Raw genomic sequence first — 17,396 nt, 5'->3', positions numbered from 1 at the left:
TCACATATCTGTCTTACCACAAAAATCTGACCCATGCAACCCTTACCTGCCCTAAACCCACACTGCTCCTCACCAATCACTCTGTTCCTCTCCTAATCCTCTCAATCAAGACCCTCCCATAAGCTTTCCCAACTACACTTAACAAGCTGATCCCTCTGAAACTACTACATTCACATTTGCCCCCCTTTCCCTTGTAAAGTGGAATTATACAAGCACTCCTCCAGTCCTTTGGCACTCTACCCTCTCTTAAACAAACATTAAAAACCTCACCAGCCAGTCCATCACCACTGTACCTCTTTTTTTTTTTTTTTTTAGACATTCTGCATGACTTTTTGGCTACCTCCCTTGGAAGGGGGAAAAAGCCTTGGTATATGTATGTATGTATGTATGTATGTATGCATGACACCCATCCAACCCAGGTGCTATACCTACTCTCATCATCATAACAACTGCCTTCACCACATTTTTCCTTATTTCTCCTCCATTTTTCTCACCTGTCACTGTCATTTTCTTAGTGTTTCCCACAGCAACTACCTTTCCCTCCCTAAATAATAAATTAAATAAAATATGGTGAAAAGCTTACAGGAATGATATTACTGGGAAATTTCACATTCAAATTATTACTGAGGGCCTTAATTCACCACCACACCATGCAATACACAAGCCCTTTTTGAACATCTTTCCCTGCTCACTTTCTGATGCCAGATGCCATGAAACAATGTAATACTATTGCTGAGTAAACTTGGATATTTATCACTCTCTAATGAAGCTGGCTGCAAAAAAAAAAAATAATAATAATAACAGAAGATAAACAATACAATTATTATATTTTCCAATAATCTAGAACTAAGGCATTATATGAGACCTTGTCTTTGACTAGTATATCTTGTTCCTTTACTATGTCTTGGAATATCATTTATAGATCTAAATCAACCAATCAATTACATTGCTTGGGGGACAGGGATACTGTCTTGACTTTTACAGGTAAGAAATCTGCAACCCCAGAACAACCAAAAACTGTTCTTAGGTCCTCGTACAAATCTTCTTGACTAGCACCCCTCTCCATCCCCTTGTGTACAAAAGAGGAGAGAAATCCTTTCAGGCTGTATTAAAATGTTATTTTAACATAATCACTCCCTACCCTCGACCCTGATCCCTTCCTTGAACCAAAGTATCATCTATACACAGTTATATTCCACTCTGGTTGTCAGCTCCCTTTATGTGAAATGGTGGGGGGAAAATACTCAAAGCTGCTAGAAAGATCTTGGGCTCAATCCATGTCAGCCCCTCAAGGATACATTTTCAGAGGGAGGTGATGTTGACAAGTTTTGAAGATGGGCTGTGGGGAGACTATTCTCTCCACAGAACTTTTAGTCAATATCATGGGACTGGGCTGGAGAGAATGACAACTCACAGTGGAGGTTTTTGGTCTCCTGGAACTCTTGGACATCAGTGACACCTACATATGGGTGGCTTTGGTTGCACTTTCAAATCAACCTTTTTCCTAATTTTGAATTGTATGTAGTTACATGGTGTAGGAGTATATAGGTGTATGGATGATGCTGTGATGCATGGAAGGGAGTGGGTGGGGGGATGGGGAGTATGTGTGAATGACATTTTGATGCAGCCTGAAGGGATTTCTACTTCTCTTTTTCTGCAAGAGGGGATGGAGGTGGGGGGCACTGATTAAATGAAGTGGCATTCCTGTGGATCTGTTGTGTCCTGCTGCATTGCTTCTGACCCAGGGCAGTGGGTGAGATGCAGGGATGACCTCCAGGAGAAGCCAAGAAAAGAGGGAGGGAGGGGTGGTGAATGGGAGTTGAGTATGTGGGGACGAAATGGGTGGGAATGGATTTATGCCTTTGACTTTGGCTACTTACCTTGTAAGGGGGAAAAAGCCCTTGGTATATGTATGGTGTATTTACCTAGTTGTATTTTACGGGACAAGAGCTATGCTCGTAAAGACCTGCTTTCGTATCTCTCCACATCCAGCTTATTCTTAAAATCTTGTATAGTTTTAGCACTCACTGTTTCTCCATTTATTTTATGTCAATGATATTTTATGACACCCTGGCTGTTCAACTTATACGTGGATGGGGTGGTGCAAGAGGTAAATGCAAGGGTGGTAGGTCAGGGATTGGAGATGGTTAAAGAAAATGGAGAAAAGTGGGAGGTGAGCCAGCTGTTGTTTGCACATGACACTGCGCTTGTAGCAGGATTGGAGGAGGGATTGAGGAAGTTAGTGGCAGAGTTTGGGAGAGCGTGTGAAAGAAGGAATTTGAAGATAAATGTGGGTAAAAGTAAGGTGATGAAATGTACAAAGGGTGCAATTGGCAGCAGACTGGAAGTGAGCATTAAGGGAGAGCGAGGAAGTGGATAGTTTTAGGTACTTGGTTGCAAATGTGGCAGGAAAGGGAGGAGTGGAGGTATAATATAGAGAGAAGCAAGTAAGTGCCTAGGTGGATTAAAAAGTGTAATGAGAAATAGACATTTGGGAATGGATGCTAAGAGGAGATTGTATGAAGGAGTGATTGTGCCGACAGCACTGCATTGGGCAGAAACATGGAACATAAGAGAGGAAGAGAGGAGTTTGAATGTGTTTGAGATGAGGTGTCTGAGAAGTATGATAGGGGTTACTACGCTGGATAGAGTGAGAAATGAGGAGGTGAGGAGGAGAACGGGGGTGGTAAGGAAATTAGGAGATCGGGTGGATGAAAGTGTTGGGATGGTTTGAACACATGGAAAGAATGAGTGAAGAAAGACTAGTAAAAGAGGTAAGGAAGGCAGAGGGGGAGGGAGTGAACATGAGGGGGCAACCTAGGACTAGATGGACGGGGTAAAAGGGACTTTGGGGAAGAGGGGAATGTCTGTGGAGGAAGGACAGGAGAGGACAGAAGACAGGGGTGAATGGAGAATGGTTATATATGGATGTGGTTGTGATGCATGAGGTGGAATGGGTGGGGAATGGGGGGTGAGGTAGTATGTATGAGAAAAATTTGACACAGCCTGAAGGGATTTCTCCCCATCTCCTTTGCTGCATGGGGGGACGGATGTGGGGGTCGCCGATTTTATGAAGCAGCCTTGCTGTGGATTACAAAGGATTACAAAGGCGGAGCATACTGACAGGAGACCTTTTGATCCATATCTAGGTCGGATGCAAAAAAAAAATCCTATTAATAATAAAATAATAAAAAAAAAACTATAATAATGTAAATAACAAATAAAATAAATAAATGCATAGGTATAGTTAAATAATAAACAAACAGGTAAATAGTAAATAATAATAAATTGATGTGCTGTGTCTTGTGACACTGCTTCTGACCCAGGGCAGTGGACAAGATGCAGGGATGACCCGTCATCCAGGAGGTACCAAGATAAGAGGAAGGGTAGAGGGTGGAGAGGAGTGGAATTTATTAGGGATGGAATGTGTGGGAATGGTTTTTATGCCTTTGTTTGTTTTGGCTACCTCCTTTGTATGGGGGGAAAAGCCTTTGGTGTGTGTGTGTGTGTGTGTGTGCGTGTGTGTGTGTGTGTGTGTGTGTATGCGCATGTGTGTGTGTGTGTGTGTTTTATATATATATATATATATATATACACACACATATATATACACATATGTATATACAACTCAGGTTTCACAGTTTATTGGATATACATATGACCAAATTATACATACATATATCACAGGGGGGAAAAGCCTTTGGTATATGTATGTGTGTGTGTGTGCATTTACCTAGTTGTAATATACGGTAGGGGAGCTATGCTCGTGGTGACCCATCTTTGTATCTCTCCGCATCAAGTTTTATCTTAAAATCTTGTATAGTGTTTGCACATACTGTTTTGTTGTCTAATTTGTTCCATGTATTTATCGCTCTGTGTGGGAAACTGTTTCTTTTCAAGTTTTTTCTATAACTATCTTTTTTTTCAGTTTTTTTTTCCGTGTCCTCTCGTTTTACCGTTGTCCCACACTAACAGGTCGTTCCTGTCTAAAACTTCCATTCCTTTCATTATTCTGTAGATAGTCAGTAAATCTCCTCTTTCTCTTCTTTGTTCCAGAGTTGGTAGGTTCAATTTGGATAGTCTTTGCTCATATGTTAGTTCGGCGAGAGTCGGTGCTAGTTTGGTTGTTGCTCTTTGTAATCTTTCTAGTTTCTTAATATTCTTTTTGGTACTTGGTGTCCAAAGTGATGCTGTGTACTCAAGTTTTGGTCTTATTAGTGTAGTTAGTATTTTCTTTATCATTTCTTCATCCATATAAGCAAATGCCACTTTGATTGACCTCAATAAGTTGTAGGTTTCTCCGAATATTTTATTTATATGTTTATCTGGTTTCATGTCCTTTCCAATCATCACTCCTAGATCTTTTTCAGAGTTTGCTTTTTTTTTTTTCTTCCCCAATTCTGTGTGTGTGTGTGTGTGTGTGTATATACATACATACATATATACACATATGTATATACAACTCAGGTTTCACAGTTTATTGGATATACATATGACCAAATTATACATACATATATCAAAGGTTTTTTCCCCCCTTATAAGGGACGTAGCCAAATTATAATAGTAATATTATGATCATTCATTCCATTACCATTCATTACAAATGGAATGGGTGGGAGTGGTTTCTATGCATTTTTCTTTTTGGCTACCCCCTGTGTAGGGGGAAAAAGTCTTTGGTATATGTATGTATGAATTACATTAACTGACAGGATTAGAAGAAAAATGGAAGGAATGATTGAGGAAGAGTGGTAAGGGTCATCATGTTCACTGTATGTATGGATGGGGTCAATTAATCGATTGTTGCCTCAAGTTTCACCAAGTGGAAAACCTACAGCCTTAGTGGGTAATAATCCTCAGAACTTCCTACAAATCTCTCTGGGAAGAATCTTTTGACTGCTGTCTATGGTATACCAGTATGGGAGTGTTTCTATGTCAATATGAAGAGGAGAGCAGTCACCAGTTGCCAGCTCCCGATGTGTGAAAAAAATATAATAAATACAGATGAAGTTAATGGAGAGAGATCTTGAGCCCATCTGGAGACTGAATGTCATCACCTCATAGCTGCACCTCCTGATGGAGGCGAGCAGGTTGAGGAGGTTTGAAAATAGGTAGCTCCACTGTCCACCTTGCTGAACCACAACATGCAGGTACCCATCACTGGTCCCTATGAATGGAATGAAGGGGAGATTTGGATACATGTTAAGCAGGGATGAAAGTGCAAAAGACATGAATGAATGGAAGGAAATTGTAAATGGATGAAAGAATAACATGGCTCAAAGAGATATTCGTCGTGTTTCATAAATGATTTTGAATGGATGAGGAGGGGGGGGGAGTTCATATGATGAAGCAATGGATGATTAACCATCTCTTGCTGTTGGGTTTTACTATGGAAGAGCTATGCCTTCCTATACAGCTTTTAACACAATCAGTGTGATGGGGGACATGGTAACCCTTCACCTTTATGGTGCTGAGGTGGGGGTGTGAATGAATGGATTTTATCTACCTATTATGTGGGAGTGTGTTTTGGAGGTGCTCAGATGAGAGGAAGGGTGGGAGGGGTGTGGAGTGTATTTAGGGATGAAATGGGTGGGAGTGTTTTTATGCCTTTCCCTTTTTGGCTACCTCCCTTGGAAGGGGGAAAAAGCCTTGGTATATGTATGTATGTATGTATGTGTTTTGGTTCTGTCACTCCTTTTAAAAGGGGTTATACATGTTAAAAACTGTAAGTAGCTATTGTTCACTAACAGATCCGAGATTCTTTGAAATTCAATGGTGGTAGTGGAAACACGTGCCAATAGGTGAAGGTGCTATTAACCAGAGAGGATCACGTTGCATTAATAACACTTGGGTCACTCACAGTTGCTGATTAGGCAGAAGCATCAACCAATTGACTCAATCATCAATGCAAAGAAGAATTCCCTCACTTTCTCACCAACAACTATAAACTTGGTCTACCAAGGACATAAGAATACCAGCTATAAGGGGTAACGAAAAAACCCTATAATGCGTCACTTCATGAAATGTCTTGACACCTAGATCTGATTCATCATTTACTACAAAACCACAAAAAATAATCACGCACACAGTACATTGTATTTTATCACCAATAATTAGAACTTCTTTCCTTGAGGACACTATCGTGCTGAGGAGGTGTCATAGTGGTGGCAAAGGATAGATTTAAGGAGGATAACAGAAAATGCCGTGTCTTGCTGCATTGCCTCGGACCCAAACAGTGTAGAGGAGACACATAACTCTTCATCCATGTGGAGGATGGAAGAGATAATGATTGGGTGTTTGGATGAGTGTGCAATGAGTGTAGGGCAATATATGTTTTAACTTAGCCACCCTCCTTATACGGGGTAAAAGACCTATTGGTATATGCATGTAGCAGAAAGGATTGATAGTACGAGTTAATAGTGATCACCATTCTGATTAACTGGAGTATCAATTTAGTTACTAATGTATTGACTGCTTCAAATTTGTGCAGTCAATGAGAGATATTAGGGCTGAAGGTCAATCTTTTCTGCCACATATGTATAGCCCTACCTTCATCCAGATCTGCTAAGGATTTGCTGTAAGAGTAGTGTGTGAATGTGGTAGGAAGGTGTTAGATAATCTTTGGTTATGTGGATGCGTGTTGTTTGTATAAGGCATTGGGTAAGCCTGACAGAATGCAAACATATGTAGTACATGATTACAAGGCCTTACTATCAGCATCCATGTTTGCGTTCATCATGGGATTTGAACTCAGGTCACTCATGCATGAAGTGAATACACTACTTATGAGCTGCCTGGAGTTCCTACGCTAATAAGACGACATGGCAGTGACAAAATGCCTAATATTCACTATCATGGTCACATGAATTATTGGTACAATACTATACAGAACTTGCACGATACCATTATAGCTACTAACTTCAACACTGAAGAGTTCTGCCATAGCCTCAAGCATACGCACTCTTAGATCTGTTGGAGCTGTTTGAATACGCTCACCCATATGGTGAAGTACCTGATCCATTTCATTTTCTGGAGTGGCAAAAAAAAAGGCAATGAGAGAAAAATTAAATACATGAAGAACATATCTACTCTATTATGACAACCAAATTATTTTATTCCAATTAGTGCACTTTCCAGATTTCTGGGTATAACACATAAACATCTTTACTTACGGAACTTTCCCAAAACAATTTTCCCTTCAGCAGTTGTAGCAATATGAGCTAATGTATCAATAGCTAAAACTTGAAAAGAAGGCTCTCCCATATCTAATTTTCCTGTGGCTAAATTAAATATGACATGCATCACTGAGTTGTATTCTTTAGCTAGATGGTTTGGCATAGAATAACCAAGGTTTCCAAAAAATTTGATCAAGCCTGTATTGAAAGAAAACAAGAATTTCTTTAATAGATCATAGTATACATAAAAAAGTATAAACACAATACTTTTTAAAAAATCTAATATTTGTATCTCTAACATCTTTCATTTAAATCATCACAAAAGCAACAGGAGTGAGAACTTTATCACCTATGGATGAATCTTCTAATTAAGAGTCTTACTAACAAGTGAATGAGAATGAGTGAGAAACAAGGTGGTGCGGAGGAGAGTGGGGATGGAAAGGGAGATGGCAGATGGGACTGATGAAAGATTATTGGGATGGTTTGGACACATGGAAAGAATGAGTGAAGAAAGATTAGTAAAATATGTGTGGAAGGCAGAGGTGGATGGGATGAATTTGAGGGGATGACCAAGGATGAAATAGATGGATGGGGTGAAAGGGGCTTTGAGCAAGAGGGGAATGTCTGTTGAGGAAGGAAGGGAGAAGGCAGAAGATAAGGGTGAGTGGAGAATGGCTGTGTATGGATGATACTGTAATGCAAGGAAGGGATGGAGCAGGGGATGGCCAGGGGGGAGGAATAGGGAGTGGTTATGCATGAATGTTTTGATGCACCACGAAGGGATTTCATCCTCTCTATTTTCTACGTGAGGGGACAGAGATGGGGGGGGGGTTTGCTAATTAACTAAAGAGGCCTTGCAGTGGATGTACTGTGTCTTGCTGCACTGTTTCTGATCCAGGGCAGTGGGCAGGAGACAGGGCCCTTCATCCGTGAGGAGCTAAGATGAGAGGGAGGAAAGGTTGATGGATAGAGTGGGATGGGTGGGAGTGAGTGCATGGCTTTTGACTTGGCTACCTCCCTTATAAGGGGGAAAAACTCCTTGGTATGTTTAAAGGCTAATAATAACAACTGTTGCCTCAAATCCCACTAAATGCAATGCACAATGAATCCTCAGTATTCATGAGGGTCAGGTTCCAAGACCCCTCACAAATAGCAAAAAATCACAGATAATGGATGTGCCCCTTTTGTTGATATCTAAATTTCATATTAACTTATGTATACTCTTTTGCCTGTTTTTAACTAACAAATGTATTTAGAAATTAAATGACAAATCTTAAGGTTTAAATTAGAAAAAAAAAAATATATATATATATATATATAAGGTTTCAAGTAAGTACTAGCTCCGAGATGCAAGCCTCTTGTGGATAGACAGGATAATTGCAAATATGTATTAGTTAGGTTCCTTAAGAAAAATCGTGGATACGAGGGGTCACGAATGGCAAGTTGTAGATAGGCAGGGATCCATTGTACAGGAGTTATTTAAAGTAATGCAATAAAATGTAATGAATCAACTGTCCACTTTACATACCAAATACCCTTTCCCTCTTACAAGGGGGAGGTTGGCAGTCAAAGCATACACCCACTTCATATAGATTATACCTCACTTTGCAACCCTTCCATCTCTGCATCTCATGAATATAGGGTCATCTCTGTTCGCTGCCTTACTGCTCAGGACAAAGGCAATGCAGCAAGGCAGAGTGCTTTTACAGCAGGGCTTGGTATCTGGAGCTGGTTCATCTCCATTGCTACATTATGGGTTCTGTTTAGAGTCCTTCTCTAAGACCATCTTATGTACAGACTCTTTGATGGAGAAAAATACAGAGGGGGATCCCTATTTCTCTCACTCTATCCCATTCAGTCATTTTCCACAAGACATATGCAAATACATAATGCCATTCTTCTCCTACCCAGACCAAAGGGGGATTAGTAAGGGAAGAGGTGAAATGTTAGAAGTGGTAAAAGACAGGTTCAACGAGTCAACAGAAAGGTGGAACAGCAAGAACAAAAAAGTATCTCATCATTCTGTTACAAGTACATACATACATATACCAAAGGCTTCCCCCCCCCTTGCAATGGAGGTAGCCAAAAAACAAAGGCATAAACTCCACTCCCACCCATTCCATCTCCACATACTCCACTCCCATTCAACCCCCTCCCTCCCACTTATCTTGCCTCCTCCTGGATGACAGGTCATCCCTGTGTCTTGCCCACTGCCCTGGGTCAAAAGCAGTGTTGCAAAACACAGCACATCCACAGCAAGGCCACTTCATTAAATCAATGACCCACCCCTCTGTCCCCTTATGCAGAAAAAGAGAAGAGGGGGAGAAATAACTTCAGGCTATGTCAAATTATTTTTTCACACTGTTATAAGTAGACTGTAATATAGATTAATGTGTACTAGGGTCCCTAAACTAATGACTACATGAACTATGGAGTCAATACCCCAGTATGGGATAGATTCATATATTCTAAGTACTGTTCTTGGAAATCCCGATCACATAAATAACATGTTTAAAACAACATTTCATTCTAAAAATATTTTTGACCCAAATAGTGGACAAAAGACAGGGAGTTAAAACAGAAGGGACAACAAATGAGTGTTGGATAGGCAGGTCCACTTATGAGGGGGAAAGACCTTTTAATATATGTATGAATATGGTATGTTTAGAAGCTATTAGGTCTCAAATACATACCTGGAACAAGTAGAGAAGCCATAGGATCTGAATGTGCTAAGGAAAGTAAGTATTGCAGCTTAGAGACAACACCACTTTCGTGTAATAGTGCCAGGCCATGTTCCGTAAGAACGAGAGGAATAAGGAGTTCCAATGCATTCAGCTGAGTGAGAATGTCCCCTCTTGTGACCTCATTGATTAATTTCTCTAGCAGACCAGTTTTAGCAACTACTTGCAAGGCTTCTGGGCTAATTACTGATATCTTTATGATAGCCTGGAAAAAATTAAATAGCTTGGATATGAACAAGTTTCATTTTATCATTATTATTGCAAAATAACAAGATTTATGACCAGCTGACAAGCATAACAATAATGTAGCCATACCTCATATACATTAAACCTTGCAGAGTCTGATTTTGCCATACTCTGCTGTAAGGACGAGATGGTTTCATTTGTAAAAATTGTGTGTAAGCCTGCCGGAATATGCGCAACTTGAAGAAGGGTGGAAACAGCATATTTGGATACAGAAAGAGATTCATCTCCCAAAGCAGAAATAACTGCTATCACATAGGATTGGTTGGCAAGGAATGCTGTTAGCCCTCCTTCATTTTCTACACAGTTATCAATCTGAAAATTATTAGATCCAGTGTTAATACAATAAATTCTTTTGAAATTATGCTTGTTTTGACTCTGTACAAAATGAGTTTTTTATGGCTACCAAGGAGGGCAAACATGTTGTTATCTGCCCTCCTTCATTTTCTACAGTTAACAATCTGAAAATTATCAAATCCAGTGTTAATACAAAAATACTTTTGAAATTATGCTTGTTTTGACTCAATATAAAATGAGCTTTTTATGGCTACCAAAAATTGCAAAAATGCAGTTAAACTTAAGAGGTAACAAATAACAAGAGTGCATGAACTTTTGTTTATCAACATGTACAGCCTAGAGTTCTTAAACTTGGCATTCTAAAAGTTGGTGTAAGCTAAAACTTGGTGTGAATTCAGCATTGCCAATACATTCGCACCCACCCAACACACACACATACATGCATGCACACACCACAAGTTTAGCTCCCCCTTCTCGTAAGAGACAACTAGATAAATACACACAGATCATGAAATGAAAGAAACTAGATAAAGTATAAAAATGGAGCCAAGAGTGGGAAACAAGTTTCAATGTGAAGAAGTGCAAGATATTGGCTACAAATGAATAGGCCATCCCTGATCTACAGAATGGGGATTGATAATTACCAAATCAATGGATGAAATAAACCTAGGAGTGATGGTTAAAGAAAAATTGTCACCAGAAAGACAACCAATCAACTGTTGTCTCAAGTTTTTGCTGACTAGAAATGCACAGAAGCAATGCAGCAAGACACAGGGTAGTGGGTCGGTGTCAGTGATGACGCCTTCATCTACATGCACTTTACATTGTCCATACTCAATAGAGAGGACAATTGGGACAAGAGAAACACAAGAGGACATGGAAAGAAACTAAAAAAACACAGTTATAGAAGAGATCTGAAGAAGAACAGTTTTCCACATAGAGCGGTGGACACTTGGAACAAACTGGACAAAAAAATAGTGTGTGCAAAAACCATTCATGAATTTAAAAGCAAACTAGACACTGAGATAGAAATATGGGACACCATGAGCATAGCTACCCTTCCTGTAAAATACAACTAAGTAAACACTAGATAAATACAACCTTTCCAAGCCAGACAGTTGTATTTTTTTTCTTTTGATCTTGTTCTAAGAGTTTCTTCATCCCTTTTATACAATTTCTCCCTTTCATTACAGAAGCTATCTTGGATGTGAAATTCGGGATTTTATCTTTCCTTGTATGGTGTTTGTGAGCCTTTCAGTGGTTTTGTGTATGAAAACTGGGTTATTTATATATATTCCCCATTACCCAGATGTTATTTTAGCCTTGTACCAATATTAAAGAAGAAAAGTATATCAAGAAATACAAAATTAAGAATCTACAATACAATCCTACAACCTATAGTTTTATATGCCAGTGAGACATGGAGCTTAACAAAACAAATGGAACAAAGACTACTGGTGTTTGAGAATACAATATTGAGGCGAATTACTGGGCCAGTTTTTGATGAAAATGAGAATACAGGGGGTCACCGCAATTCGACTGTTCGCAATTCGAATTATCGCAAATTCGACAGTAGCTAATTTATACCCAACCCTCAAGGTTCGACGGCCAAACTCGACAATTCTACATTCAAATCTCATGCGCCACCCACCCACTCGAATTTGCCGCCACTCCCGATGTGCCACTCTGCCTCACTCTCGCCCCAGCCATCATCGAGGCAAGCCACGCTCCGATGTTCCACCTCCACCATGCCGCGCAAATCCACCTCCGGCCCCACCCCTACGAAACACACTTTCCTGCCTTTCAAAGATAAACTTGAGCTTATAAGTGTGAGGCAGGTATGGCTCATTCTGCCGTTGCAGCGGAAATGGGTGTCCCGAGATCAACAGTATCAATGATTTGGAAGAACAGGGACAAGTACTGCCAGGCCGCTGCATCAACATATTCCACGACTTCCCTTGTTCTCCGTGGCTCAAGGGACTCCCGTCTCGACACGATGGAGGACATGTTGATCAAGTGGATAGAGGACAGGACACAACACAAGATGCCGATCAGCATGGGGGTTGTGCAGGAGCGTGCCTTGTCACTGTGGGAGAACTTGCAGGCTACAACATCCACCACCAAAAATGTACTGTACAGCAGCTTAATGTGTTTAATAAATAAAATTAGATATAAATGAAGCCTTTAATATTACTGATTTAGTCTAAGTTTGTGTTTTTTAGAGGTCATAGTGATATTTTGGGGGGCTCTGGGCTGGAGGTCGGTCCTTATCCCCCCTAATTCCAATGTATTCCTATGGGAAAAACTGCATCATGATTCGACAAAACCCAGGTTCGACCAATGATAGACCGCCCCATCCCTGTCGAATTGCGGTGACCCCCTGTAGATGGAGAGGGCGACACAATAATGAGCTGCGAGAAATAACTAAACAAGAGACAATAATAGATGTTATAAGTAGAACAAAACTGATATGGGCTGGGGATGTGGCGCATATGAAGGACCATAGAATTCCAAAACGAGTTATGATGGGTAGAATGCCTGGAAGAAGACCCAGAGGGAGACCTTGAATGAGATGGATGGATGGTGTGGATGCAGAGATGGACAGAAGAGGAATAAATAAAGCAACCTGGATGGAAGCAGCACAGGTCCGAAGGACATGGAGAAGCTTACTGTTGGCAAACCAGAATCTACATGAGGTTCAAGATCCAGCGGAGTGAGTATTATCCACCCCAAGAGACACCATCATCACTCTAATAGTAAACAACAAAATGGAGAAGGCAACCAGTCAACAACAAAAATAAAACAAGTTTTGAAAACTTATAAATGAACTCTCCCATGTACCTGTAAAAAATGTACTGAAACTACTTACAGATTATAAACGATAATCTATTCTTACCTGCTTGATAATGAGCTCTCTAACTTTGGTATTTGGATGAATAAGTCCACGTAATAAATACCAACTGAACCTCTCCAGGACAGCTTGAGGTTCATACAAAGGCAGGAATTCACTTAGTATATCCACTGCCAAGTCAATCTGCTCCCTGTCAAGCAATTCAACTTGTGAACTTTATGCATCATTGGCTTTTAAAAACTTTATATTAGCTAAAAAATAAATAAACAGTAGGTAAAATATGTCAAACATTACATTCTTTGTTCATATCACATAATTCTAGAAAAAATTAATAAGGACTAATAATGTACCATATATACTCATGTTGAAGCAGACTTCATGTATTGAGTGTTCCCTATTTTTTTTTTTGTAAAAGGCTTACTTTTTCATGCACCTTGTATATAATGCAACCCTAGCTTTTGAACCTTACTAGTAGGCCTACCATTATTGAATACTACAGTGCTAGTCATTATTCTGGACACATTTACTGCAAATTCTTTTTTTTTTTTTAACAAAGATACTCTAAAATGGGCAGAAAACTATCTAAAGTATCTGACATGAACAAAGATATAGATACCAAACACATGCTTTCATTCATGCCCGACTAGGGTTGCTCCTTTACCCTGGGCCTGTTTCCTGCATAGCCTACGTTTCTTTCCTTTGTTGCTACATGAAGAGCAAAACCTCATCCACTAGTTATTCTTCTTAAAATCAACACATACTTTATGTAAATGAAAAATTAATGATAGTTTTTTCTGTCATTTTTGTGTGCATCATCCTTTTGCAAACGTTTATATAACTAAGGTATTGCCTTTTCAATGACAACCCCTTTTGTCAGGATCAGTGGTACACATGTCTTATCTATAATTCTTTACAAGTATTCTATTTTCCTCTTTTCCAAAAATTATCTAAATAAAATATTGTTATCTGTTACTGCCTGTTAGGTAAGTATCAGACAAAAAATAGGTGCCGTTGGGAAAGCAATACCTCAGTGATGTAAACATTTGCAAATGAAAGTGCACAAAGATTGGAAAAAGGAAAACAACAACATCGAGTGTTCATTTATATAGTTTTTGTAGATTATAAGTGGTGCACATAGTGAATGAAGTTCCGATATTCACAGAGCAACAAAAAGGAAAAATGTTGGCTATGGGAGGCAGGTTAAAGGAGTTTATTGATATTGTCACTCTGTAGCCCTATCTGATAAGTTACGGTCACCAAAAATGCACAAATCTAAACACATTCAAAAACATTACCCATTTACAGTGACCCCCCTCACCCCCCATTTCCTTTTTTGTAAAACTTTTATAATAAAAACTCACACTATTCATGAGTATATGAGGCAATTTTTTCACAGTGATGAATGCAGGAGAGAGAAGACATGTGAAAATAGTGGGAATGAGGTGCTTGAGGGCTATGTAGTTATGAAATATGACAAATCATAGAATAAGAGAATTTGTGCAAGTACTGGGGTACATATGGCACTTGGAGAAACAGTAGCACAGATAAATCTGAGGTGTTATTGGGAATGACAGCAAGGGACCAAAGAAAACATGGATGGTATAGATAAAGAAAACCATATGAGCAAGTTCTGTGGTTAGTTGGTGTTTGGTTCTAATCTATCAACCACATTCAACTTCAACCTAACCAAACCTTTACTAACCTAACATCTTACCTGAGGTGTTAGATTCGTTTATTTTCCCTGGACCTACTTACAAAAGTGGACTTTAACTAATTACTTATTCATATTTTCAGAACAGGAATTTCTTATACTTTTAAAAAATAATTATTCATAAGTTTTCCCTAAATGTGCATTCCCCACACTTTTAAACACTAATTACTGGACTGGTGGGAAAAAAGAGATGGTGAGGAGCCTATGCATAGACACTGGTGACTGCAGCTGAAGAGATCTCCTTTGTCCTATGTGGTTGGACTGTTGGGGCAAGTGACAGTTACTGCTGGGAATCAGAGAATTCCAGGATTCCAACCCATAACTAAGTGAATGCAAGACTACCACGATTTTGATTAGGCTTTCGCTTGTTTTTCCACAAATATGCATTTCTTATCATTTCAAGGGAAGGAAGAGTGCCAGAGGACTGGAGGAGTGCCTATAGCTCCGCTATACAAAGGAAAAGAAGACAAATGTGATTGTAGTAGTTTTAGGGGGATCAGTTTTTTGAGTGTAACTGGAAAGGCTTATGTGAGGGTTTTAACTGAGAGGATTAGGAGAGGAACGAGGATGAGGAGCAGTGTGGGTTTAGGAGAGGTAAATGATTTGTAGCTCAGATTTTTGTTGCAAGGCAAATTTGTGAGAAATTTTTTGCAAAATCCAAAGATGTTTTTGGGCTTTTATGGATTTGGAAAAAGCTTATGACAGGGTAGACAGGAAGGCACTGTGGGAAATACTGCAGATATATGGGAGTGGGGGAGAGCTGTTAAGGGCAGTCACAAGTTTTTATGAGAGTAGTAGAGCCTGTGTTCAGAATGGATATGGAGAGAGCGAGTGGTTTGAGGTAAAGATGGGGCTACATCAGGGCTGTGTCATGTTGCCATGGCTGTTCAATGTGTACATGGATGGGGTGGTGCAGGAGGTAAATGTGAGGGTAATGGGCAGGGGATTGGAGATGGTTGGGGATAGCGGAGAGAAGTGGGATGCGTGCCAGTTGTTATTTGTGGATCACACTGTGCTTGAGGCAGGGTCAGAGGAGGGATGAAGGCAGTTAATGGCATAGCTTGGGAAGGTATGCAATAGGAGAAAGTTAATAGTAAAAGTAAGGTGATGATTTGTACAAGGAGAGAGGATGACAGAGTTGGAAGTAAGTCTTAAAGGAGAGAGACTGAAAGTGGATAGTTTCAAGTATTTAAGGTTGCATGTGGCAAGAAAGGAAGGAGTGAGGGTGGAGGAAAACTGTAGATTGAGAAAAGCATGAAAATATCTTGGGGGACTGTAAAGTGTTACAAGAAATAGCCATTTGGGAATGGGTACAAAAAATTATTATATGAAGAGGTGATTATGCCTATGACATATATGGGGCAGAGACTTGGAATTTAAGAGGCAGAAAAGAGAAATCTAAATTTGTTTGAGATGAAAAGTCTGACAAGTATGATAGGGGTTACAAGTTTGAATAGTATGGTAGGGGTTACAAGTGTGGATAGAGTGAGAAATGAGGAGGCGAGGAGGAGAGCCAGGATGGAAAGGGAGCTGGCAGACTGGGCTGATGAAAGATTATTGGAATGGTTTGGACACGTGGAAAGAAGGAATGAAGAGAAATTAACAAAAGAGGTGTGGAAAGCAGAGGTAGTTTGAGTAAACTTGAGGGGATGACCAAGGATGAGATGAATGGATAGGGTGAAGGGGGCTTTGAGCAAGAGGGGAATGTCTGTTGTGTAAAAAAGGGAGAAGGCAAGGGATAGGGGTGACTGAAGGATGCTGATCTGGTGGTTTTGCGCTGTTGCCCTTGAAACGGCAGCAACTTAGTATTTTTTCTCTTTCCAAAGTTATTGGGTTCTACTGTTTTTCTTATTCTCCATTTCTACACTTCTTCTATATACTTTAGATCTTTAATCAAAAGTATTTCTTCTATTGATGTCTTTTCACTTATGTTAAATTTTCTTCTAACATCTTGTATTCCCTCACAGTCCAAGATGATTTGGTGTTGTATTGTTTCATCATGAGGGGACAGTGGGGGGGGGGGGGTGTTGCTGTGTAAATGAAGTGGCCCTACTGTGGGTGAGCCGTGTCTTGCTGCATTGTTTCTGACCCAGACAGTGGGCAGGCGACAGGCATGACCCTTCATCCATCCACAAGGAGATAATATTAAAGGGAAACACAGGTGGAGGACAGGAGTGGAATGGGTGTATGCCTTGAAGCCCTTGGTATATGGGTGGGAAAAAAAATAAATAAATAATAATAATAATAATAATAATAATCTTTACATGCATGAAAAGGTGTCACCCTACCTCCTGTACTGAAAAACCCTAGTTCCCAAGATTCCTAAGATTGTAGGATAATTTCAACTTTTGGTAATTAAATGTGGTAAATTTTTTAAAGTG

General features: G+C 39.8%; 1 protein-coding gene across 3 annotated transcripts in view; it reads right to left on the bottom strand.

The window, feature by feature from the left end:
* Positions 1–17,396, bottom strand: part of LOC143027120 (26S proteasome non-ATPase regulatory subunit 5) — a 28,332-nt gene that overhangs the window by 8,801 nt on the left and 2,135 nt on the right. For 2 of the 3 annotated variants that reach the window (XM_076188149.1, XM_076188151.1), the window contains exons 2-7: positions 13,350–13,494; positions 10,229–10,471; positions 9,866–10,118; positions 7,170–7,370; positions 6,917–7,026; positions 693–773 (exon numbers count right to left, since the gene is read on the bottom strand). In XM_076188149.1, coding sequence (XP_076044264.1) covers positions 693–773; positions 6,917–7,026; positions 7,170–7,370; positions 9,866–10,118; positions 10,229–10,471; positions 13,350–13,494 — 1,033 coding nt within the window. The remainder of the gene's footprint in view (positions 1–692; positions 774–6,916; positions 7,027–7,169; positions 7,371–9,865; positions 10,119–10,228; positions 10,472–13,349; positions 13,495–17,396) is intronic. The other variant, XM_076188150.1, reaches the window with a different exon arrangement.

The sequence above is a fragment of the Oratosquilla oratoria genome, chromosome 7 (genome assembly GCF_046742065.1).
Source record: "Oratosquilla oratoria isolate Oo_2021 chromosome 7, ASM4674206v1, whole genome shotgun sequence".
Lineage (NCBI taxonomy): Eukaryota > Metazoa > Arthropoda > Malacostraca > Stomatopoda > Squillidae > Oratosquilla > Oratosquilla oratoria.
Note: the sequence above shows the minus strand (reverse complement) of the source record. Positions and strands in the feature narration are given on the sequence as shown.